General features: G+C 35.5%; 1 protein-coding gene across 1 annotated transcript in view; it reads right to left on the reverse strand.

The window, feature by feature from the left end:
* Csmd3 (CUB and Sushi multiple domains 3) overlaps positions 1 to 26581 on the reverse strand; it is a 916841-nt gene that overhangs the window by 66574 nt on the left and 823686 nt on the right. Inside the window, exons 44-50 of the mRNA XM_057791849.1 lie at positions 25790 to 25967; positions 24789 to 24934; positions 12499 to 12579; positions 11825 to 11938; positions 7147 to 7335; positions 6654 to 6800; positions 5421 to 5609 (exon numbers count right to left, since the gene is read on the reverse strand). Of these exons, the coding sequence (XP_057647832.1) occupies positions 5421 to 5609; positions 6654 to 6800; positions 7147 to 7335; positions 11825 to 11938; positions 12499 to 12579; positions 24789 to 24934; positions 25790 to 25967 (1044 nt within the window). The remainder of the gene's footprint in view (positions 1 to 5420; positions 5610 to 6653; positions 6801 to 7146; positions 7336 to 11824; positions 11939 to 12498; positions 12580 to 24788; positions 24935 to 25789; positions 25968 to 26581) is intronic.

The raw sequence follows: 26581 nt of genomic DNA on the forward strand, positions 1-26581 counted from the left end.
TAAATGACTGGCTCCTTTACTTCTCGAATTTTTTAGCATTTACCCTGATATCTGACTCCAGGTTTTTATTATTAAGACCAATTAGAATTTGTGCAACAATTCTAGACTTACTTTTCTCAACACAGCAAAATATATAAGGTACAGAGAAGTGTCTTTTACTTAAATATTATGAAGGTCATTACTTTTTATCAATCCTTTAATTCAGAACAAACTTGATCCTTTTTGCTTTGTAAAATCTATCATGTATTTAATTTATGTACATACATGAATGGAACATAGTGAGTGTAACTTAGTCAAGTCAATGCAAACCATTTAAAACTTAACAGAAGAATCAACATTACAAAATAGTTTAATCTATTGTAATTTTCTGACCTAAAGATTCTGAATAGAAAAATAACACCGAATCAAGAAAGTAGATTAGCAATTTCAAATAATTATGTTTTTATCCTTTCTATAATTACAAAATCTCTAACCTTTGTTAGAAAAGTAAATGGTCCCATGATATCTCTTTCATCAATATTTATATTTTATCATATTCATGTGGGTAATTGTAATTTAAATAAGCCCTCTTTCCCCAATACTCCTTGCCAAAGATCAAGTATTTACTGAACACACACACACTCACAAACATGCGCTTATACTCATAAATACAAACACATATGAAAGTACACATGAAACACGTGAATACACATACATGCATAAAAACACAAACATGAACACATACACATTATTGAGTCTAGGTGACAATAAAATAAATGTAATTAAATAGTATAAATTCGTTATATGTCTAGAAAAACTTGTTACGTATGGCTGAAGTACACTATGCCATAGTCAAATGGCTGGACCAATACCTTGTTTGCAGATAGTTCAGTTTTAACTTCTGTGATGGTTTGAATGAAAATGTCACTCATATAATTGCGGGCTTAGTCCCAGTTAATGTACTGTTTGGAATGATGAGAAGGTTTGGCCTTTCGGACACACTTCCATTGCACTGGTATTGACGACAACACTCTCAGAATTTAGAATGAGAGACACAGAAAGCTTTTGTGACAACCTTTTAACACTCTCCACTAAATAAATAAATACATAAAGAAATAAAAGAAACAGTCTGAACCATTGAAGAGAGTCCTTAAAAACTGAGAGAAAGATGCTGACGTCTAGCTCTTCATATGTGATAGCTTCTGATAGGGTTGGGAGTGGGAAGGACTCAGTTATCTTTAAGGGGCTGGGCAATGGGAGCTTGATCATGCTCTGATGAGTATATGGACAACACAAATTGGACTTGGTATATTATTTTTTTTTCTTTTTTGCTGGGGAACAAGGGTGGGGTGGTGGACTTGGGAATGGAAAGTGGGAATGATCATGGTGCATTGTATGAAATTCTCAAGTAATCCATAGAAGGTACTATATTGGGGTGGGGGACAAGGATTGCAAAGCCACTGCTTCCTCATTGCTGAGCACTGTGCCCCCTGTCTGCGCTCTTTGCACTACAATTCAGTTCGCAAGCTTCAGGCAAGGGGCTGGAGGTTGAAATACACAAACACACACAGAAAGACTGACAGACACACAGACATCTAATGACTGGTAAGAAGCCTCTTTTTTAAATAGCACCATGGAGGCTTAAATACCCAGCAGTCAAGTGGGCCAGCAGGTGAAAACCTTATCCTCTGATCTTCTAGGCAAGGCACAGCTTTTAGTAACTCCAATCAGAAGGCTCTAGCAGGGAAGAGCAGCTGAAGGCCCGGACTCCAAATGGTCCCAACACCTCATAACAACAGTGCCTAGTTGTATAATGGAATGGAATTGTTCCCATTTTAACATTGGTTCCTGTATGCTTGTCAATCAGTGGCTATCTGACATTCCAAAAGAAAAACTTGTTTAATGAAATGCCAACACAGAGAGCCAAAGAAATTTTCTAGTTATAACTTGCTCATGTTGTGTAACTAAAATTCATGTAAGTAAATGTTAGGATATCTAAGACATTGACAAGCAAGGAGAATAATTCATTGAAGAATGTAAACAGAAGTGGCATTAAAAGTTTGTACTACATAAGCAACTCTTTCCAGTGACTTACTTAGAAGTATTTAAACACATAGGTCAAACATACCACAAACACATTTTTACAAAATAATCTTTTTAAATGTTTTAATCAAAATAAGAGATCAGTTTTGTGAGAAAGACAAAGGTGGTTTTGAAAACAAATAATGTGTAATTTTACAAGGTTAATACCTTTCCTTTCTACTAGGCTTCAGATTGTTAATTGTAATAGAAAACTGTCAATTAAAGACAAAATAATGTGATATAACATGTGAAATGTGATATTATATACCCCATGCTGGGGATACCCACTGAAACAGCTTACCTGAACTAATGGGAGCTCACTAACTCCTGCCAGAGAGGGAAGGAACCAGCATAGGAACAAGCTAGAAGCTCTGAATGTGGGTGACAATTGTATGGCTGGGGCAGACTACGGGGCCACTGGCAGTGGCACCAGGATTTTGCCCTAATACTTGTGCTGGCTTTTTGGAACCCGTTCTCTCTGGAAGAATAATTTGCTCAGCCTATATATAGTAGGGAGGACCTTGGGGCTCCTACTATAGGCATTGTGGGGGAAAAGGTGGAGGGAATGGGAGAAGGGGAGTGTGTAGTAACCAGAATTGGTATGTAAAATAAAAAAGATAGACAAGTCCTTATTCAAAATAATCAAAAGACAGAGAGAGAACATTCAAATTAACAAAATCTGAAATGAAAAGGGGGGCATAACAACAGACACTGAGAAAATCCAGAGAATCATTAGGTCATACTAAAAAAACCTGTACTCCACAAAATTGGAAAATGTAAAAGAAATGGGAAATTTTCTGGATAGATACCAGATAGAAAAATTAAATCAAAAACAGGTGAACAATTTAAATAGATCTATAACCTCCAAGGAAATAGAAGCTGTCGTCAAAAGCCTCCAAAAAAAAAAAAAAACTCAGGTTTTAGTGCATAATTCTAGCAGAACTTGGAAGAAGAGCTATACCCCTCAAAGTTTTTCACATAATAGAAACAGAAAGAACATTGCCAAACTCTTTTTATGAGGCTAAAATTACCCCAATACCGAAACGACACAAAGACTCAACCAAGAAAGAGAATTATAGTCCAATCTCCCTCAACGAACATAGATGTAAAAATACTCAATAAAATACTGGCAAACTGAATCCAAGCACTCATCAAAAAAAATCATCCATTATGAACAAGTCAACTCCATCTCATAGATGCAGGGATGGTTCAACATACAAAATTCTGTCACTGTAATCTGTCATATAAATAAACTGAAAGAAAAAACATGATATCATCTCATTAGATGTTGGAAAAGCATGTGAAAAAATTCAACACCCCTTCATGTCTCGGAGAGATCAGGGATACAATGAACATATCTAAACGTAATAAAATCAATATACAGCAAGCCAACAGCAAATGTCAAATTAAATGGAGAGAAACTCAAATCAGGAACAAGACAAGGCTGCCCACTCTCTCCATATCTATTCTACATCATTCTTAAAGTTATGGCTATAGAAATAAGACAAAAATAAAAAGAGATCAAGGGGACTCAAATTGGAAAGGAAGAAGTCAAACTTTCGTTACTTGCAGATAATATGATAATATATATGTGACCCCCAAAACTCTACCAGAGAACTCCTACAGCTGATAAATACCTTCAGTAATGTGGCAGGATACAAGATCAACTCAAAAAAATCATTAGTTCTCCTATATACAAATGATAAAGAGGCTGAGAAAGATATCAGAGAAACATCACTTTTGCAATAGCCACAAATAACATAAAATTTCTTGGGATAACACTAACCAAAGAAGTGAAAGATCTCTTTGACAAGAACTTTTAGTCTTTGAAGAAAAAAAATGAAGAAGATTCCAGAAAATTGAAATATCTCCCATGTTCTTGAATAGGTAGGATCAACATAATAAAAAAAATGAAAATACTACCAAAAGCAATCTATAGATTCAATGCAATCCCCATCAAAATTCCAACACAATTATTCACAGACCTTGAAAGAATAATAATCAACTTCATATGGAAAAATGAAAAACCCAGGATAGCCAAAACAATTGCTTACAATAAAGATATATTCTACTATTCATTGGTCAAAGGCAAGTAGATGCATTGAAGTTCAGTACACCTAATTTGCATGTCAGTGCTTCTGTTGACTGGCTAGAGAAATGATGTTACCCAGAAAACTAAGTTAGGTTACTGTTTTCTACATTGATAGGATAAGGAAACAACAATTATTTCACGTCATCTATCTATCTATCTATCTATCTATCTATCTATCTATCTATCTATCTATCTATCTATCTATGAGCTAATTTCCCATGAACCAGAAATTTTAATTTAGGGAAATACAAGAAAATATTGCAGTTGTTTGGCAATTTAGTCTTCAGAATATTGACCAATTTTACAGTCAGCCTTTCTATAAGCTCTCTCTCAAATTAGATGCTAGTTACAACTCATTTATTTTTATGTTCTAGATTATATGCATATATAATTCATAATGCATCTACATATGTATGCATATGTGAATGTATTTGTATATATAATTTTTTGTATGTATATATGCAATAATAATGCATTTTAAGTCAAATGGTGGTGGTGCACATCTTTAATCCCAAGACTTGGAAGGGAAGAGGCAAGCAGATCTCTGAGTTCAAGGCCAGCTTGCTCTACAAAGAGAGTTCCATCAAAGCCAGGACAATACAGAAAAATCCTTTCCTGGGCAAGAAGGTGGGTAGAGGATTAAGTAGTATGCCATTATTTTGTATGGTTTAAGTTTATTGGCTTAATTATACTACCTTAATTCAAGAACTCCACTACATTATATTTTATGATTAACAAGTTTGTCATTTGGTATCATAAGATCCAGATATCACAGAGTATTTTGTTTTTTAAGAAATTACAAATGAGAATGAGATATATATTCCTATTGAGTCATAAAACCACAAATAGGATATTATATAACCAGATATTACCTAGAGCTTTTCTCATAATTTTTTTCCCAAAAAACAAAAACCTGTGGTGTTGAACTAAAATCTATGATGTTCTTATATATTCTAGGTACTACCTTCATATACACTAACTCATTTTCCATCTTTTTTTTTTTCTCTACAAAGTAACTGTGTTTCTGGATAATTTTTTTTTTAAAAAGAAGCATATGGCAAATTAATCATATAACATCCAATAAAAGTTATTACACTTTGTGCCTCTCAAAGTCAATTTTATGGAAATAAATCCATTTCCAGGAATGTCTCTATGATTTGCTTCTAAATATGTAAGCTTGATAATGTCCATTTTCTGCTTAACACTAAAAAAGGTAAGGTCAATCGTTTATTAATGCCTCTTTCTGTTTGAGGATGAGATACTTCACCTTGGCAGGCAGGGACTGGTGCATCCCACGAATGATACCCATAGGAGGACTTTCTGCACACGGCGCTGCTCTTCCCAACCAGTCGGAAGCCTCGATCACAGGCCCAACGCACCACACTGTTCAGTTGTCCGCCTGTTTGGCTGATGATGTATCCGTGGGGCGGCGATTCCGGGGTGCTGCAGTAGAAGGCTTTCCAGAGGAAAGAGTGATCACTGCTTAATCAACAACTAGACGTTCTCTGTCATCCAAGTTTATGAACAGCTATGCAATTAATGCTGACTTAAGAGTAAGCCTGTTGTTGTTTTATTTCAATGGTGATTGTATATTTTAGTTTCTTTTACAATGTGCACTCACATGGCTTGTAGGATGCTTGGCTACCCCCACTCTCTCACAATGTTTACTGTCATCTACAAGTCTGCTTTTTAGTGCATTCTGTCACCTGTGGATGACCAAAAGCTCTGCGATGTATCACCAAATTCAAGAAATACCTTATAAGCTTTTTTCCCCAATATATTTTTATTATTATTTGGGAATTTCATAAAATGTACCCCAATCACACTTGATTCCCCCACAAGAAGTCACTAATGTTTTAGATAATTAATTAAAGGAGAGGGTGGAATTCACAGAATGAAATTCAGGCACAGAGATATTACCCCAAATTATTCAAAAATCATAAATGGATGGTCTGTAATTCTTATTTATTTAAAACTGAATATTATCTAGATTCCTCTGTCTGTTTTTGACTTGTTTATCTTATTTTCTGTGTATAACTGTTTGTCTGCGTGCTTGTACGTATACTCAACATGTGACTACTACAAGATGAGATCAACAGAGGCTGTCACATCTCCTATAACTGGAGATACAGAAAGTTGTGAGCCAACATACAAAAGGAATACAGGCACTTGCAAGGTCAATACATATTCTAAACTGCTGAGCTTTACTTAAATTTATTTATATTTATTTCATATGTGTTGGTGTTTTGCCTGCATATATGTCTACACAGATATCTGTGTAAGGGTGTTAGATGTCCTAGAACTGGAGTTACAGGCAGTTGTGAGATGCCAAGTATGTGCTGGGAATTGAACCTGGGTCTTCAGGAACAGAAGTCAGTGCTCTTAACTGCTGAGACATCGCTCCAACCCATCTTAACTCTTAATTCCATCTTAACTCTTTAATAATAGTTTCCACAGTGACGGAAGTAAGATAGTTGCTAAAATTCTAAACATCACGTACCAATGTATCTTATCCTGAAGCCTTTCTTGTTATTGCCATGATCTGCGGACCATTGAAGAAATACTTCATGACCATTGCTTGTTACATTAAAAGCATTTGAATAATCTCCGCTGAGGGAAATAAGCACTGGACTCTGAATATTTGGTCCTTTAGAGAGAAAATAATGGAATATAGATATAAATAAATGCATTCCCATTTATTTTCAGTGTTCGTATGCTTAAAATAGTATGGAATATTAAAGTGGTTTTATACTCAATGTTCCTCATCAGTAAGGGAAACCTAATACAAGATGATTTCCCTGAGCACTTTAATGGATTCTTTAAACTGTAACACATAAAAATTATCAAACTAACAACAATTCTCATATTGAATGGAGTCCATGAGGTTAAAGCAATGTCTATAAGATAAAAGTAGCGTAAGAAGTTGCTTATACTGAACATTTATGTGTTTCCACTGAATTTGTGAATATCCAGGAAATATGACCCATGGTTACCATCATACACCTGAAGAACATCAAACTCCTTTTCCGTCTGGAAGAATTCTACAAACATGCTGATGTTATAGCCTTTTTCCACTGAGATGCTCCAGGCACACATCTGCAGATTTGGGTAACTGTCAGGATATCCAGGACTCAGTATGACTCCTGTCGAGTCCAGTCGTAATTCATTGGCAGGACAGAGCACTGTGAAAGAGGGCATCATTACTAATATTTTAAAATATAAACAGAAGTTGTATTTTTAATACCAAATGATTGTTTTACATTCATGAACAAAAAGAAGATGGTAGCTGGAATTTGTGTTAAATTACATTTTTTAAAGTGCTATGTAAATATATCATGGAGGCCTAAAAATTTATTGTATTTTTTTCTTCTTTCCATTACATTGAAATTGCCTTCTTTATGGTAAATAAATGTATAAAGACAGTGTGTTTAGTTCTTTTACTTCTTCACATTTCCCTAATTACTTTTTTGCCCTTGTATCTTTGCCTCTGACTCACTATCTATATTTTGCCCATACTTTATTCTCCTTACTTTCAACTCAATTTCTTCTCATTCTAAACTTTCAGCCCTCTAGGGTGCATGGTCCAATAACAAAATACCACTGTCTCAAGGCTTATTTCATGAAAATTTCTTTCTGGTCTCGGGAAAGTGATTAGCCATAAGGACGTTATATGGTTCCTAGTCACCAGGTATCTTGCAGCTCCTGATGTTAGCTCCTAGATGCTGGCTAAAACACAAATTCTCCAGTCATATTGCTTCTTCAAAATAGTACATTCTTAGAATGACAAAACAATGTATTTATGTTCTCCTACCTCCACCCAGAGTCAATGAATTTTAATCTCGGCTTCATATAATTTGTATATTTGAACAAATAGTAGAGATATCTATTTTAATATTGGTTTTAAAATAGAGAATAATGTAAGTATTAGGCCTTTATTATTCCAAATACGTCATTTAAAAATAAATAGTAGATCATAGGGTTTTCAGTATAGTGTTGTTCACTATGTATCATGTTGTGCATAAATAAATTTATAAATAACAAACAGTATTAGAGCTAGTATAAACTAAAATGTTCTATGAAAATGAACGACATTACTATAATAAACCACCCAGTATATAACAGTGTTAAATGTTTTTAACTTAAGACTATACCCTACTTCAATGTTTTAAGTAGGACACTTAACTATCAAGAGAACAATGGAACACAAAATTTTTTCTTTTTTTTATATTTTTTTATTGAAAAAATTTCTGCCTCCTCCCCTCCTCCAATTTCCCTCCCCCTCTCCCCACTTCTCTCCCCTTCCCCCCACTCCTCTCCCCCTCCCCTCACTCCTCTCCCCCTCCCTCTCCAGTCCGAAGAGCAGTCAGGGTTCCCTGCCCTGTGGGAAGTCCAAGGTTCTCCCTCCTCCATCCAGGTCTAGGAAGGTGAGCATTCAAACAGGCTAGACACAAAATTTTTAAAATTTTAATTGGGTCATAAACTGCAGACCACTTCCTAATTCAACTAGTGTACATTCATTTTACAGTTTTGGTATTAGAACTCAAGCCATCAAAATAATTAAGTCCTTAGCTTAATAATTTGTTTAAATAATTGAACTTTATTTTTATTTATTTATTTATTTGGTGTTTTCGAGACAGGGTTTCTCTGTGTTTTTGGAGCCTGTCCTGGAACTAGCTCTTGTAGACCAGGCTGGTCTCAAACTCCCAGAGATCTGCCTGCCTCTGCCTCCTGAGTGCTGGGATTAAAGGCATGTGCCACCACCGCCCGGCTAATAATTAAACTTTAAAACATCAAATATACTGGGTGGAATTTAATAAAATAGATAAATTTTTACCATACTCATAATTTCTTCCTTTCTTTTTCTTTTTCTTTTTTCTTTTTCTTTTTCTTCTTCTTCTTTTTTCCTTTTTTTTTTTTTTTTGTTCATTTTGTTTTTACAAGACAGGGTTTCTCTGTAGCTTTGGAGCCTGTCCTGGAACTAGCTCTTGCAGACCAAGCTGGCCTTGAACTCACAGAGATCCGCCTGCCTCTGCCTCTGGAGAGCTGGAATTAAAAGTGTGTTCCACCACCGCTCGATAATACTCATAATTTCTGAAGTACAGTTTAATATTTTGGACAATTTAACATTTTTGAGTTAATGTTTTCGAAAAATACAAGAATAAAAATAAATAATAGTTAATTGTATACATGTAAAGCTACTCTAACTGTGGAAAACTTGGAATATTTGAAAAGAAAATGGACCAGAACTAATTTTCAGATCTTTGAAAGTGACTATAAAGTATAGTGATAAATGTCCTATTAATTCTATGTTGGATCTAGAGTTCAACATGAAAGTAATGTTGCCTCTTTTAGAAAAAAATGAAAATATAAAATAATTTATAAATTGACTAAAAATGGTATAGTAGATGTGTTCTAGAAAATTTAAAAGGAATAAGTATTTTGCTAAGTTTGTTAAATTTAACTTAAAACTGGTAAGTCTGAAACATATTGTCAACTAATGCTTTCATAAAGAAAGTCCATAGACTTATTCCAAACAATGATCGATTAATAATTAATTTTATTGAATCCCTCAAGTGTTATTGAATTTGCTTTGCATTTTCTACAGGAGACAGAATAAGATTTATAGTAATTAATCTAAAGAAAATTCTGGTTTTAGAACTGAGACATCGAAAACATGGAAAAGATGGACCGTGAAACACAAAGGTTGCCGAGATTAGTTTGTGTATTTTCATTTAAGAAATTTTTATCCAAACATAGAAACTCTCTTTCCAAGAGGCTAGAACTTAGCTTATATGTGTTGACCTAAGAACGCAGTCATGTCACGGCTCTGACTCCTCACATCTTTAACTCATGTTGAAGTATTTCCCCATGCACTATCTCCTGAGAGGAAGAAACCCTAACTTTTCCATTTGTTTGTATCTGTTCCTGAATATGCATCCTATATAATCCTAAATGGCTACAGAAACGTCTTCTATGGAGGAAACACTTGCATGCATGACACCTTCATTTCTGATACAAGTTACAGACTACAGAATGAATACTCAAACTCAAAAGGTTCTGGCATCCTTGACTAGGACAATAAGACATTCTCACAATGTAACAAGTTATTCACTATACCAAAACCCTCTTCTAAATAACCTTCATCATTTCATAAGGATTCCAAGGTAGAAAATCAAATACTAATCCCTACATATAGCATAATTAGAATAATAAACAATGTTTTGCTGTCTTTTGAGGGACTGTCTTACTTTGTAGTTCAGACTGACTTCAACCTCTGTATATAGCCCAGGTTAGCTTATAAATTGTGGGTAATCCTCTTGCATTAGTCTTCAATGTGTCAAGAATACAAATATGAATCACAATGGACTCTTTGTTTCTGTTTTAGGTATTATAGTAACAATTATGATACTCCTCAGGGAACATGTCAGAAAAGTTCCAATATAGAAAGTAAGCCAAGAAACCCTAATGGGGCATAATAAAATAGCTTAATTTTCTTCAAATTAGCCACCATTTATAATCAGTTACAATGAGTTAGATTTATGACCAGCACAAATCAATCATAAATGATGTTTGAACATCTTAATTATATTAGTCTTTCAAATTCCTTCCTTAGCTGTCTTGGTAGGACAGTAAATTCCTTTAGATCCCTGTCCAGTTCTTTTATATGTCTCTCTGAATATTCAATGAACAGTAGACCATCCTTCCCCTATTTTTTTTCTCCGACAACTTTCATTGCATATTTGAAAATCAGAGTAACATGCATCCATCAAACTGTATCTGACCCACAATGAGTTACTTCCATTATTCTATAGCCTCCTCGGCTGTCACTTGGGGGACTGCCATGGTCTTACACTGCAATGCTTATATAGCAAAGCCCATAAAAAGTTGGTTGATTTTTGTTTTGTTTTGCTTTGGTGTGTGTTTCTGTCTGTGGAATCCAAATCTTCTCATTCTTAACATGTAGTAACTAAAGGATTATACAGCTAGTGATTAGAATATTTTTTTCCTAATAAAAGGAATTATTACCTCCATGTTTATTTGGTACTTGTTTTGGTTTGGTTTGTTTTTTCCTTTTTTTTCTACCCTTAATCACACCTGTAGAGGAAAAACACTGCATAGGAGGAACTGACTTCAGACTAATAAAATAATTAAATCTCAGAAGAATGAAACAACTTTTTAATTAGCACTACTGAGAAATCATTGAATTAAAAATACTCAATATGAATTATATACCTCAAAATCATATTATCAGGCAAGTATTCAATACTGAAATGACACATTTTCTGTGAAATATTTTTTTTTTTTTTTTTTTTTGATTTTCGAGACAGGGTTTCTCCATGGCTTTTGGTTCCTGTCCTGGAACTAGCTCTTGTAGACCAGGCTGGCCTCGAACTCACAGAGATCCGCCTGCCTCTGCCTCCCGAGTGCTGGGATTAAAGGCGTGTGCCACCACTGCCCAGCTCTGTGAAATTTTGTCTTTTCTCCCATAAGCATAAAAGAAAGGTTTAAGGAGTTAATAACCACAAGTTAAAAGTCGCAACGTGTGTAATCCCAGCACTCAGGATGCAGACGCAGGTGAAACTCAAGTCTGAGGCCATCCTGGGCTATCGGGCAAGAACTTGTCTCAAAAAAAAAAAGTAAATAAGCAAAAAAACTGCAAAACACTCATACCTTGACAAACTGGAGGTGCCCCATCCATCTGAAGCCGCTCTCCCAATCTGCATGTCAGAATTGCATTGCCAACCAGCGTAAATCCTGGAAGACACTGATATCTGATAATATCACCTGTTAACAGAAAAACGGGGCTTTCAGACAAGCTACAATGTGTAGCTGAATGATGCTTTTATTTTAAGACCAGAATTATTTTCATTTATTTATTTTTAATCAATGTAAAAAAGTCTATCAATTATAAGCAGGGTTGACTCTTAAACATCGAACAAACAGGGCCTGGTAGCATGGATCTACCTTAAATGAAGGCAGGAGTAAGCTTCTCATGTATTCTTGATGAGGGACATTAGCTACATAGAAGCAATTGCCGTAAGGAACTCATTTGCTTCCCATAAGTATGATCCTTCCAAACTGGTCCAATTAAAGAAGATTGTCATACTATTGCTTATTACTAAGGGATCCAAGCATGGCATTTCTTCAAGCTCACAACACAGTTCTAATATGCCCTTGACAAACAGCTTTCACTGTTTCTATTCTTCTTTAGAGGGTTTTACCTCGTTCATAATCGCAACAAATCCTTCAACCCACAGGCTGCTGTACTTGTGCTTAGCTTTTTCTTTTAAGAAAGATAGTTCTGCTATGAGTGTACTATTTAAAAGTAACTTTAGATACTTTACCTATTTCAAATTCATCATCTTCTGTCAAAATTTCTGCATTAGGTACAGGTGGTGGAGGCTGACACACTCTTAGTTGGTAGGCTATAAAAATAAACAATAGTTGTTTATTCCTTTTTGGAGAAAACTCCATGTATCAAAAATTATGCAAGGCTTTGAAAGAATGAAATATACTTTTATTCATTAACTTTCAGTTACTCATTTAAAAATAAGACTACAACCAAGGGAGAAAACAATTAGTTCTTTAATTGTGAGAATAGTTTATGTCATACTGTATTTCTGCCCCTTCATTCATGTTACATGATTTATAACACCTTATCATTTCTTTTTCTTTGTATTTCTTGGAGTAATCACATTTTAGAAACATGTATTTGTGTCTTTATTTGATCAGTATTTTCAACTCTCAAGGTACATCATTGAATTCCTTGCACTTAAGGAACTGACTGACATCAGATAACAGCTCAGTTTGTAGGTCTTTTAAGGCAGTATTATAAGTACCAAGCTATTAGTATCCTAATTGACCTTCGCAAAATTTTATGTTGTATCTGTGTAACTAGCTCTATAATGATTTCCATTTGACCAAATAGAAAACTAATAAAAGGAGGCGAAAATGTACACAAATCACATAGCTATTGTGTGTGATCAAGCTCTGTGTGAACCTACTTCATCTAACTTTCAAATATTACCTCATCCTGGGACATTATTGAACATGTGAGATACATGTGTGTAAAATATAGTGTCTTGTCACTTTTAAAAGTCATATTCCTAGTTAAAATTGGTATTCGGTACCATTTAAAAACTGTCAAAAATGTCTCTGAATCCAAGCCTCATGGAAACTAACTCAAAATGATACCTAAAATCAATAATATTTTATTATTTGATTAAAATCTTATTTTTCTGTCAAGTTTTGCAGTCATGCTAATTTGTTCTTCATTGGTTTGTACTTGAGGCAAATGAATGTGTGTGCTTTTTTTTTCACATGATAGATTTTTCTACTAAAATAAAAAGGTGGATATATGAAGAGAATATGACATAAAAACATACTGATTTATACAGCATGTCAAAGTATATGAATAGTGAGAGCATGTAAATGTCCTCTTATTTTAAAGACTACATCTTCAATATCTCACCTGTTGCAAGAATATTCCTGGAGCATCGAAGACCATATGCAAGAGGAAATTATTGGAATAACTGCTGAAAACAAGTAATCTTTTTCCATTTCTTTTCGTTTTATTTATTTATTTATTTATTTTTGTTTTTCGAGACAGGGTTTCTCTGTAGCTTTGGAGCCTGTCCTGGAACTAGCTCTTGTAGACCAGGCTGGTCTCGAACACCCAGAGATCCGCCTGCCTCTGTCTCCCAAGTGCTGGGATTAAAGGCGTGTGCCACCACTGCCTGGCATCTTTTCCTATTTCTAAAGGGTTACAACACCTAGAGAACATTACAGATTCAGGAGGAAAAACCTTGCACATAAACTTTAGTGACGAATTCTTACTGAATCATCGCTGTCATCTTACCAAGATCCATTTTATAAAAGGTTAATTGGCTAGCCAATATCCAGGTTAGTAAGGACAAAAAGGGGAATTTCAAAATAACTGTAAGAAAATAATGAAGAGATTTAAAAATATAGACAGACAAATAATGGAAGAGTACACAGGAAAACACTTATGGTCTATACTTAGGAAATTTTCTTTGAATGTAATACAGAAAAAAGATCAACTCAGAAAATGTAACAAAGTGCATGTCTACATGAAGCTTATTTTGCCTTCCATAGGTGTCGTAAAAAATGAATTATTCATTGTTTTTATGAAGTATAGCACATTAGACACGGTTTCTGTCATTTATGGAACATGCAGAAAATTAGTTACCTTATTCAGTTTTACTGTGCAATAGACCAGATGTTGTGAATTACTATTGATGAGGGCCATGCTATTTCCACAACTCCAAAGGGATGCTTTGAGCTAAAGTCTGCTTTGCTCTGTTCTGTTATCAGTTACCATCAATTTCATAGGACACAACCCATGAAGCTAAAGAATCACAATGTGGCCACGTAGGGACTCCAGTACAATGTTCTTATTACTTTAATAAAATTAATAATTTTCCCTTATTTATAGATGTGACAGCCGAAAGATATTTATTTTTTGTTCTTTTTTGTTGGTTTGTTTATTTCTGAGACAGTTTTCTCTGTATAACAAACAGTCCCGGATAACCTGGAAATTGTTTTATACACCAGACTAGGCTCAAACTCAAAGAGATCCACCTGCCTCTGCCTCCTGACAAAACTTCTTTTGAATCAAGTTTTTCTATCTCCATCTTGGTGATTTCACTAATTCCTTTGGCTTCATTTCTTTTCTAACTTTATGCTTCAATTTCCAAATCTACAACAACAAGCTAATCATGTCTCTTATGATCCTTGGTGGCTTTGTCCTTTACAGTACAAACATCAAGTCAATGAATCATGTTTTATGTATAGCACACATATTTGTGCCTGGTTTTGAAATTAAATATTACCCATAAATTTGCCTAATTGCTCATAGTTTAAGACTCCAGGTGGACTCACCTGAGGGAAGATAATTGTTAAACTGTCTTTTTGCCTGGTAATTGGCATCACTCTGTCTATAATTCCACAAATATGAGCTAAATGGATAGCAGGATGTGGGTTTTCTGAAGATGCAGAGAGCTTCAGAACAAACAAGTATTCTTTTCTAAAATGTCTTCAATATTTAGAATTTAAAAAATGAAAATATAATGAAGGCATCTGTGGGTTAGAAATCACCTTAGGTGGAAGCTAAGTAGGATCTGCCTAGGAAGCAATTCGGGTATGGACTGTAGAGTTCCAAATAAGAAAGGCATCCATTGCTGGTGGGAATGCAAACTTGTACAACCACTTTGGAAATCCGTATGGTGGTTTCTCAGAAAACTGGGAATCAACCAACCTCAGGATCTGGCAATACTATTCTTTGTCATATACCCAAAATATCCTCAATCATACTACAAAAGCATTTGTTCAACTATGTTTATCACAGCGTTATTTGTAATAGCCAGAACCTGGAAACAACCTAGATGCCCATCAACTAAAGAATGGATAAAAGAAAATGTGGCACATTTACACATTAGAGTACTACTCAGCGGTTAAAAAAAAAAAGAAAGAAATTATGACAACTTGAATTTTCTATGCAAATGGATGGAATTAGAAAACACTATCCTGAGTGAGGTAACCCAGATCCAAAAAGATGAATATGGTATGTCCTCACTCATAACTGGATATTACCTAGAAACGAAGGACATTGAGCCTATAGTTCATGATACTAGAGAAGCTAAGTAATAAGGTGAACCCAAAGAAAAACATATATAGATCCACCTGGAAATTGAATGCAGACAAGATCGTCTGATAAAATTGGGAGCATGGGGGTGGGGTCGGAAGGGAGGGTAGAAGGAGAAGAGGAGGGGTGATGGGGAGGGTTACAGAGAACTTTAGGGAATGGCATAGTCATGATGGAGAAAGGACAGAGATAAGAGCAAGGAAAGAGATATCTTGATTGAGGGGTTATTATAGGATTAGCTGAAACCTGGATCTAGAGAAATTCCCAGGAATGCACAAAGATGACCCCAGCTAAGACCCTAAGTAATAGAGGAAAGGGGGCCTTGACTTGCCCTGTAGTCAGACTGATGGATATCTTAAATATCACCATAGAACCTTCATCCAACAGTTGATGGAAACAAAGGCAGAGACCCATATCAGAGCACTGGAGTGAGCTCCCAAAGTTCAAGTGAAGAGAGGAAGGAATGAGAATATGAGAAAAGAGGTCAAGAACATGATGGGTTCACCCACTGAAACAGTTTATCTGAGCTAACAGGAGCTCACCAACTCCAGCCAGATTGGGAAGGAAGAAGCATAGGATGAAACTAGTCCCTCTGAATGTGGTTGACAGTTGAATGGCTGGGGCAGACAGAGGGGCCGCTAGCAGTGACACCACGATTTATCCCTACTGCATGTACTGGCTTTTTGAGATCCTATTCTCTTTGGATGTATACCTTGCTCAGCCTAGATATAGTAGGGATGGCCTTGAACCTTCCACAAAGAAAGGTGCCTTCCCCTCTCTGAGGACTGGATGAGGATGAGGTGGGAGGGTGTGTGGAGAGAATGGGAGGAGGGGAGGGAGTTGAAACTTGGATTGGTATTTTTTAAAAAATCTAATAAATTTTTAAAAAGAAAAAGAAAGAAGTTGGGAAAACTAGAAGAAATCAGTTTTATCTGTTTCTCCTTTAACACTGAAGCAAAATACAAAATATTAGCAAGTAATAAGAAATTTACAAAGTACTTTTCATCGGTTTCTGAATGTCTGCTCCTTACCATAATCCTAGAATTTGAAGTTTCCGCTAACAGTATCTCAGGGTAGAAAAACACTATTTCATACCTGCTATGCCAGGATGAATTAGTGTCCTTTAATAGCAGTGTCTTTCTTAGAATCTCAGATTGTGGTGTGAAATGGAGTTACTGCAGATACGAGTTAAGTTCCCGTGATACTGAATTAGTGTGAGGTTTTAATTAGGTGACTCATATCCGTATAAAAAGAAATAATGAGAAAGAGAGGCAAGGCAATGATTATTCAGGAAGAAACTGTAGTGATTCACATGTAAACTGAGAATACAATGCAGTGATTACTGGCTGATACCCAGAAGGTAGGAGACAAGAAAGGGCCTCACACAGCCTTCAGGGAAGGCATGGAACAGTTTGAACACTGTAGCTCAAATCTGATTCCTCTTCCTGCTTCAGAGACTTGCTTTGCTATATCATTAAATTTAATTACATCAACTCAATAAGTTATAGTTAGGAATATATGTATGTACAAATTCATATGTACATGTGATTTGAATTTTGAAAAGATAGACTTAATTTGAAGGAAAGTGAAGAGGAGTATATAGAAGTGTTTGGAAAAAGGAAAGAGAAGGGAGGAATGTTGTAATACAAAATAATCCCAAAAAATATACAACATAGTTCGCCTGCCTGTCTTTAGGAAGAAAATAAAGGAGGAAAGGAAGAAGGGAGGGAGGGATGGAAAATTGGAGGGAGGGATGGATGGAGGGACAGACGGAGGGAGGGAAAGATAGAAAGGGGAGAATGGAAGGGAAGAGATGAGAAGGGAAGGGAAGAAAAAGTAACAGGTGAGGGACAGAAAGAAAAATAAAGGAGTCAGAAATCTAGATTTCACGATAAATTTCTAGTCAAGCGGTGTGCCACACACCTGTACACTTATAACAGAATCACTTGTGAGACTGAAATGCAAAGACCACAAGGGCAGCATCAACTTAGGACCAGATTCAGTGAAATAATGAGGGGGAGAACAACTATCTGTTGCTTTATAGTCCCTAGTTCCTGTTGTTATTATTGCTATTCCATAAATCCTATGAAACTAATAATGAATATTATTAAACAGGAATTCGGTGTACTGTTTATGCTTTGTGTCTGACTTACATGCCATTAAACTGTTGATAAATTATCTAAACAGCATTCAAAGTCATTGTTCCTCAACCATGAGGACTAAAGCTCTGACCCTCAGAACCCACGTGTAAATTGTCAGCTAGTTATCTGAAATAAGTGATCTGGAATTAGTTAGCTAGAATTGTGGGTCTGGGGGTGCATTCACGGACATTGCCCTAAGCAATAATGTGGGGAAGAGATTGAAAAAGACACCAAACCTCAACTTTGAGCTTTCACATACATACTCACACACAGGCAAATTTCTCCTCTTCTACCACTTACTCTGTCTCTCTCATATGTGTGTGTGTGTGTGTGTGTGTTTGTCCTGTTTCTCTCTCATTCTCTCTCTTACTTACACATGCATATTATCTAGCATGTATTTATGCACACCACACAGTTCCACACACAAAAGGAAAGAATGAATTAGTCGGTTCACGCTAAGACACATTTCCTTCTACAATTGCAGAAAAAAGAACAAGAGTCAAAATAATTCTCCACATCCCCTTATTATTGATTACAATGAATACACACTGAATGGCATGGGCTGCAGACTGAGTTTACAGTCTGAGATTGGGCATGCTTATTAGTTTTACTTTCCCTGGTCCCACTTTTGAGATCTGTTGTATTTCCTATGAATCACCCAAGAAGCTTTTTATTTGACATACAATGGTTTATCTCCATCTTCACTTAGGGAAACTTAGCCCAAAATCTGTCACCTTCATATTGAGCAGTAAGTGTTTCACAATCTTGTCTTCATCCATCCTTTGTCTTTCCTTTATTAGTTCTTGCTTCATTGATAGTATATATGGGAGGATTTGGCAAATCTTTACTTTTGTACAGAACTTATTGAGGTTCATTAGGTTGTTCATCAAGTAAGTTAGTACTGGGTTCCTACTGTGTGTCATGTGGGGTGATCTGAGAACTGCACCTGAAAGGGGTACTTTGACTACTTCTCATACACATGTTGATAGTGGAAGAGAAAGATGTGAGTCCAACAACCAACCAGTAGAATTTGACTAATTGAAGAAAGAGGTTTGAGTGATGGTGGTAATGATAATAGTGGTGGTGTGAGGTGTGTGTGTGTGTGTGTGTGTGTGTGTGTGTGCTTATGTTTGGAGGAAGGAGAACATAGGGAAGAATAAACATCCCAGAAAAGACAACATAAATAGACAATGAAAAGAAAGCAAGATGATTGCGTGTAAAAGTTCTGTGAGCAGAAAGAAAAAAAACAGAACTGCGCTAGAGAAAATAAAAATAGCGTGTGGGCCATATTTGAGAACTATAATTATTTTAATTTGAGACTAAATAAAACTCTAAAGTTTAAGCACAATTCTCTACAATAACAATAGCAATAACTACAACTAGAAAGGACGCGTAAAGGTTTTTTTTCAAACTAGGAGCAAGCATATATTTTTCCTTACAAACGACGAGTTCTTAAGAACATTTGGATCTTAAGAACCACAGAACTAGTCCGGCAGATCAAAAGAAGCCAGCAAAAAGTGAACATACCAACAGCCTAGCTCCTACCACAGACTACTCTATTACACCATCATAAAATTCTGAAAAAGTTGCCGTGTTAGTATCATTAACAAAGCATCTACACTTTGTGTTCTAAATAACAGTACTTCTAGATTGCTATCATTTAACTTGTTGTGCTTTCTCTTATAATTTGTCTTAAATAGAGAAGGTCTCTTCACCTATCATATTCTATCAAGGTGACATAAGCCACTCTCGGTTCCACATCTTCATTCTCCCTCTGGCAATTTTCATAATATGAAATCTATTTTTTTTTTTTTTTTTGGTTTTTCGAGACAGGGTTTCTCTGTAGCTTTTGGTTCCTGTCCTGGAACTAGCTCTTGTAGACCAGGTTGGCCTCGAACTCCCAGAGATCCGCCTGCCTCTGCCTCTCGAGTGCTGGGATTAAAGGTGTGCGCCACCACCACCTGGCATGAAATCTACTTTTATACACTCAATACAGTTTGAAGAAAAGAGAGACTTTTAGTGTCTCCTACATATTATAAGGAAGCTACTCATGCTATCTCAACATTATCCCTGCCTGAACAAGATCTAGACAATTACAGTACAAATAAACATGCTGAACTGTAATGAAGGAAGCACATAGAGCCCCACCCTCAACACAAAGAATTACCCACAATTAGTGACTGCTAAGATTGAGAGAATTTATTCTCCCCAGGGATCAGCCTTCAATAGATTATCAACTACCAACTGGTGTGCCATGAAATCACATCACATTCATGCAGCCAGTACTGAATATACTTAGCATACACACACACACACACACACACACACATGATTTGAGAGAGAATAGGAGAGTATAGGAGGAGTTGGAAGGAGGGGACATGGGAGGAGTCAGAAGGATGAAGTAAAGGAGAAATGATTTAATTATTATTAATTGTCATTTTAATTGCATAGAAAATATTATTTACCATCACACTAACATAATTTCATGTATTACAAGTGTGCTGCAATTACTTCTGAAGAGGATAATAAGGTCTAGCAAAAATATCACTAGTTTAAAACGGGTTAAAACTTATTTCTAAACTGCAAACAACCTTAAGTCTCTGTATTTGGGTCTGTGTGGGAGACAGAAGTTGACCTGTAGCAGTGAAAGTGGTAGACAAATCAATACATTCAGTCACGGGCTGACCCACGCAGTATCAATGATGTCAGCTAAATTTTAAATAGTCTATGCACATACTTTCTTCCACACTTTTCATGGAGTTCTCTCCTTAGAAACTTTCCCACTTATGACTACTAAGAGAAAAGATGCATAAACTAACTCTTTACAGCTTTCAAATCCACAATTGATCTCAATCTCCATTCTTCTCAAAGGAAGCAATTTGTTTAGTGTGTCATTCAGCTTTGAAGCATCATTTTGCTCTTTAACAACAACATCGTGGTATTGTATTCTGTGTTCCAGGATCTCTGACGATAGCTATTATTTAAGTAAGTGCCCTGTTTGGATGTGCATGGATATCTGTTGTCTGGCCCAATAAATTTACTTTTTACAATTGCTTTAGAATTTGATTCTGGCCATACTTTTTTCGGTTATTTTTAATTTCCTATTTTCTTTGCAGTGCACCATCCAACCCAATTCCAAAAAAGAATGCTACATTTATCTATGTCTATTCAAGCGAGCTATTAGAGGCTGTTACAAAGAGGAAAACAGGACCCAGGCAAATTGCCATATTTTTTTTCTCCAAACCAAAAAAGCACAAGTAAATAACCTTTTTGCTAAGTAAGGGCATACTATTCCTTATAGATGATAAAAATAATGTTCTCACTTCATTATAAACACAAAGCCCTGGGTTAGTTCAGTGCTGACTCATATTAGGTCAAGTATGACAGTCTGTAGATATAAGAAAGTTCTGCAGTGGGGATCACGGAGGTGTTGGTAATTATGTTCTAGGTTTTGCAATTTTTAGCGGTATTGTTTTTAAAGTCATCTAATATTAAACAATTTCACTTGAAAGTGTAGTAAAAGTTCTTTTAAAAAAAATGCTAGCTGGGAGATGGTGTCACACACCTTTAATCCGAGCACTTGGGAAGCAGAGGCAAGTGGATCTCTGTGAGTTTGAGGGCCAGCCCGGTCAACAAGAGCTAGTTCCAGGCCAGGCAGTGGTGGCACACGCCTTTAATCCCAGCACTCGGGAGGCAGAGGCAGGCGGATCTCTGTGAGTTCGAGGCCAGCCTGGTCTACAGAGCTAGTTCCAGGACAGGAACCAAAAAGCTACGGAGAAAGAGCTAGTTCCAGAACAAGCTCCAAAGCTAAAGCTTTGTCTAAAGACAGCTCCCTGTCTCAAAAAGCTAAAAAAAGAAAGAAGAAAGAAAGAAACTAATGCTTCCCAAATTGTAAAGATGAAAAATAGAAATATTCATATGCATATATCTATATACACACATCACATTTGGAGAAAACCTGCTAATGATTTAACATGAACCACAGAAGTGCTTCTGTTGTGCTTAAGTCACTTGAAAAGTCACAATTAATATTTGAGATGAGTGTGTCTACTTTGTGTCTAAATTAGTCAGACTGTCAGAAAGGGGAGCAAATACTGCTCCTTGGCTTTAAGGAGAAGAGGAGAACCTGTATCCTGAGGTAGATTAACAGGAAATAGCTTTAATTGCTTTCCTGGAGAAGTAGTCACAGAAAGCTCTGGGAACAAAGGTATCAGGAGCCTTCAGAATCATCACAAGAAAATTCCAGTGTCTGTTGCAAGAATAGACCTTGTCCTAAGCACATGGCTAATTGAAGGTACTGTGACACGGCAGAGTCCATTAAAGTCCGGAACAAAGACCGCTGTTCTTTATGGTTGAGTTCCTTGCCCATTAGCAGATAGCAGTGAGCATTAGCAGCGATAGCTTCCTCTTTGCCAGCCTCAGTTTCTGTTCTCTATTCATGCATCGCCACAGCCTGTGGGACTTTTGCAGTAACATAGCAGACCTATCATTAGCTCTCATTTCAACCCACTGTGAATATTCAGCACTTAAAAAAAAAGCGTATATCTGCTGCTTGGAGGTGGTATATCTGATAGGAACTGACTTCTACTGAATACAAACAGCTTTGCTAAGAATGAACACCAGATAAGGTAATTATTTCACCTTATTGGAGCAAGATGTAAGCAAGACCTTGCTGTAATAAAAATTATGAAACTTGAATACTGTTTAGGCCTTAATATTAGAGCAAGGATGTGCAACCTCAGCTCATAGAATGGAATATTATACCTAAACCAATTACAATTACATAGACCTTTCCTCCATCAAGACAAATAAACGATGTGCTAAGATAAATCATAAAACTACTCTAATGCCTGCGCCGCACCTAATCTAGAAAAGAACAATGCTTCTTTGAATCTTTCCACCAAACCGTCTCACACAGCTCAAAACATGTCATCAATCTCCCTACAGTGGATTTTAAGATGCCATAGCATCCATCATTTGTGCATTGTCTTACTAATTATAGCAAGCCAATAAACCCAATTCTGATAATAAAAGCAATGTGATGATGATCTTTGACTAGAGAAGACAGTAAGACAAAAAATAGCAGACATGGTGATAAATATATTAACACAAAAATATTAAAATATAGCATGTGCTTTTGACAAGACATCTACTTACTTAATCACTGGCTTAATTTTTACTTATTAAAATACTAGTAAAGGAAATTTTGCTTTGCTTAGACAGATTGCAATTATTCCTGAATATGTACATGTCTAAGTAAATCCACAATTGTATACTATGCTCATTCACATACACACATTTTGGCATCCCTGTGCTTCCCATGTGCTTGCATGCTTGATATCTGTTTATTTGGCAATATCTTCCCTTGGACAGTGCCTTCAATTTTATAAGAATTTTGGAGTCTCCACAGGTTGTCTTATGCACAGTGACAGTCTATTAAGGAAGACTCCCTCCATATTCAGGAATAATTGTAAAATGATAAATACATTCGTAGCAATTTACCAAAAGAATAAGTGTGCACAAGATGATTCATTTACCAATTAATTATTTCATTTTCACCCTTGGTGGTTCCTCAGTTATAGTTATCTACCAAATAAAGTATGTATTATTTGAGTGACAGATTATGCCTATATGTTCCCAGCATCAATGGCTGCTTTAGTAAAGCAACCAAAAGAGCAGACTACAGATGTATCTGGAGAACATCCCACCGTCTAAGTAACTAAACTACAGTAAACATGCAGCCCTATGTTCAGGGTCACTATGGAGACACTAACTATATATCATCCAACTGGAACACAAATGTTCAGTTAAACAGCTCAAGGATCATGTAGTCAGTTCTCAGTTTCTCCAGTCAGTGTGATTTTAGTGTCTTAAATGCAATCACATTTGATATGTTTGGATTCTCCATAGCACAAACATTAAGTGTCAAATAGTTCATTACTTTGCATTAAATTATAACAAATTAAATTGTATACTGATATAATGGGCAAAGTGCTATTCATTGTCTCTTTTTGTAAAACTTTTACACATTTAATTTAGTCGATTATAGGTCCTATGAAATATTTTAGATTACTACAATAAAATTTTGGAAAAACAATGTTTTTGTAAGACCATGGTCATAGCTCATAAAATTATTCAATTACTATAAATAAAGATTTTTTATTTGCAATGAAAACAATTAGTCTGAAATATACAAATATAAAGGGAGATTTCTATGAAAAATATGATAACTTTTCAAAAAGTGAATGCTCTGAAGATAGTACTCAGAACAATTGTGTATAGCCAAACAAAATTGAGACTCCATAAGTAATTTCTCAGGGATTAAAGCTATGAACTTAATGATTTGGAATCATAATCTAAAAGTATAAGATTCTTGCACAGATACAGTTTCAAAATAAGAGTATAAATGGATGAGTAATGTGATCCAGAGCATAAAGATATTAGATGCTAATTTTAGAAAAATTCACAGCAGGTTGACTAGATTAAACATTTTCGTACAGAGAATCTATTGCTGTTTCCAAATTACAAGCAGTAAAATATGAACAGCTGGTTCTCTTTTATTGGTTTCCATGCAAAATGATTATTTTCCGCTGGGTAATTACTGGCTGATTTATTTCCTGTATTCATTTGCTCACACATTAATGTTCCTAAGTACTTAGAGGAGGTCATGGTTTGCCAGTAAATGTGTTTGAAATGCATAAGTTACACTGATGACTAAAGTGTCCGATTTTAATATATTTTCAACCATTAGATAAATATATATTGCATTCAATTTTTCAGGATAATTTAAATGGTACAAATGCAGTGGAAACACTGAGATGATACCAACCATGATAACTGAGCACAAAAAAGCCACTTGTCGTGAAGTCACTGTGGAATTTGATTAGAATTTGATTGGAAGTGCTGTATACTGATTCCAGTGCAGTATTGCCGCTGAACTGTCCGATCTGGGGTGAATTTTGGTCGGGACCATCCCTAGTAGACAAAAGTTGGGAAGGAGAGAATGACACTGATGTTTTATAGATTTTGAATAAATTTTAATGAAGGTATTATAATCATATGGCCTTACATTAAGAACAAAGCAAAACAATCCTTGAACTAAAAAAAAAAAATTGGTAAGCCATACATCTGTACAAGTAATAATGTACTAAAATATGAAATGTAAAAACGACATGATTTACCTAAATAAAATGTGCCCATATTTACTGTAATGAATAAATGGACTTCAGTTTTTAAACAGCACTGGGCATCTCTTAACACTTGTGGTGTCTTCTGTTACTTTCTTGACCACAGTTGAGTGTCATAGACTGTTAAAATTAGCACTCCTACAATTCATGCAGTATTTCTGTCTGTCTGTGATTTAGCCAAAGATTTCTTTATACTTTTGATAAAGTAACTTCAAATGATACAATAATAGTGTAATTACATTACTGTATAATAAATTATTACGACAAGAATTTAATGACCATATAATACATTTATGATCTAAAGAGAGAACTTTAAATTTCAGCAGATTTTATGAATAGAGGACTTCCTTAAACATATTATGGCAATTGCCTGCCTTACACATTTTCTAATAATGATATCAATCCTTTTTTTACTCTTGAGGCTTCTGCTATTTTATAGGACAATATTCTAAAATCTGTTTATCATGTTTGTCTCTTTCTGCAAAATAAATAAATAAATAAATAAAAGCCATACTGCCTCCCTTAGTTAGCATGCTGTTTCAAATGTCAGATGGTAGTCTGTAATAAAAAATGGTGATTTATTTTCATCTTGACTTAATTGCATTCATAATTTAATCAAGCAAAAGGGACATAACTGGCTTACCACACAGTAATGAAGTCATAGATGGGTTCTGTTTGAAGAACAGTAAAATTGACGTAGATGCCATTCCCTGGGGAAACTCTTACAAGCCAAAAGCAGTCTTGGAAGTTTGGATACTCATCAGGATAACCAGGAGAATAAATGGTACCATTCATTGCCGTTATATTCCCACCGCAAAGAGCTATGGAAAAGGATCCATGAACATTTGTTTTTAGTAACAAACTTGTGCTAGATAAATGGTACAGCCATCAGCTGTTCTAGGACATCTGCATTATCTTAGTTGATGAGAATGTACAAAAAGGAGTCATTTCTTAAAAATTTGTCTAAATGAGGTCTGAGATTCATCTGCTGTCTTTGGTGATCACAAGGCTCATTAACCACTTAAAATACTGTGCATTAATGCAATACAACTTTTCTCTCATATTATGCATACATAATATGGGTATACATACTGCATTTTTTTTATTTCCCACATTAAATTTATAGGATAAAAACTCAAATTAAATAGCTGTATCTTGATTCTTTGATTACCATACTTATGTTAAAAATATAGCTTCCTATCCCTTACAGACACATTACATATGTCCTAAATTGACTGAAAAATTAATAAATTTTGTTGCTACTCTCACTGGCACGTTAATATTGCTGTTCTTAATATAATATATATTCAATTGTTTGTTGCTTACTATTTTTCTGTCATTAGAAATCCCTTAACTAAAGGCAAAACTCTGCTCTCATACTTTAGAGAGTAAGCAAATAAGAATGTCACCAAAAATACTGCTAAGAAATGACATC

The sequence above is a fragment of the Chionomys nivalis genome, chromosome 17 (assembly GCF_950005125.1).
Source record: "Chionomys nivalis chromosome 17, mChiNiv1.1, whole genome shotgun sequence".
Lineage (NCBI taxonomy): Eukaryota > Metazoa > Chordata > Mammalia > Rodentia > Cricetidae > Chionomys > Chionomys nivalis.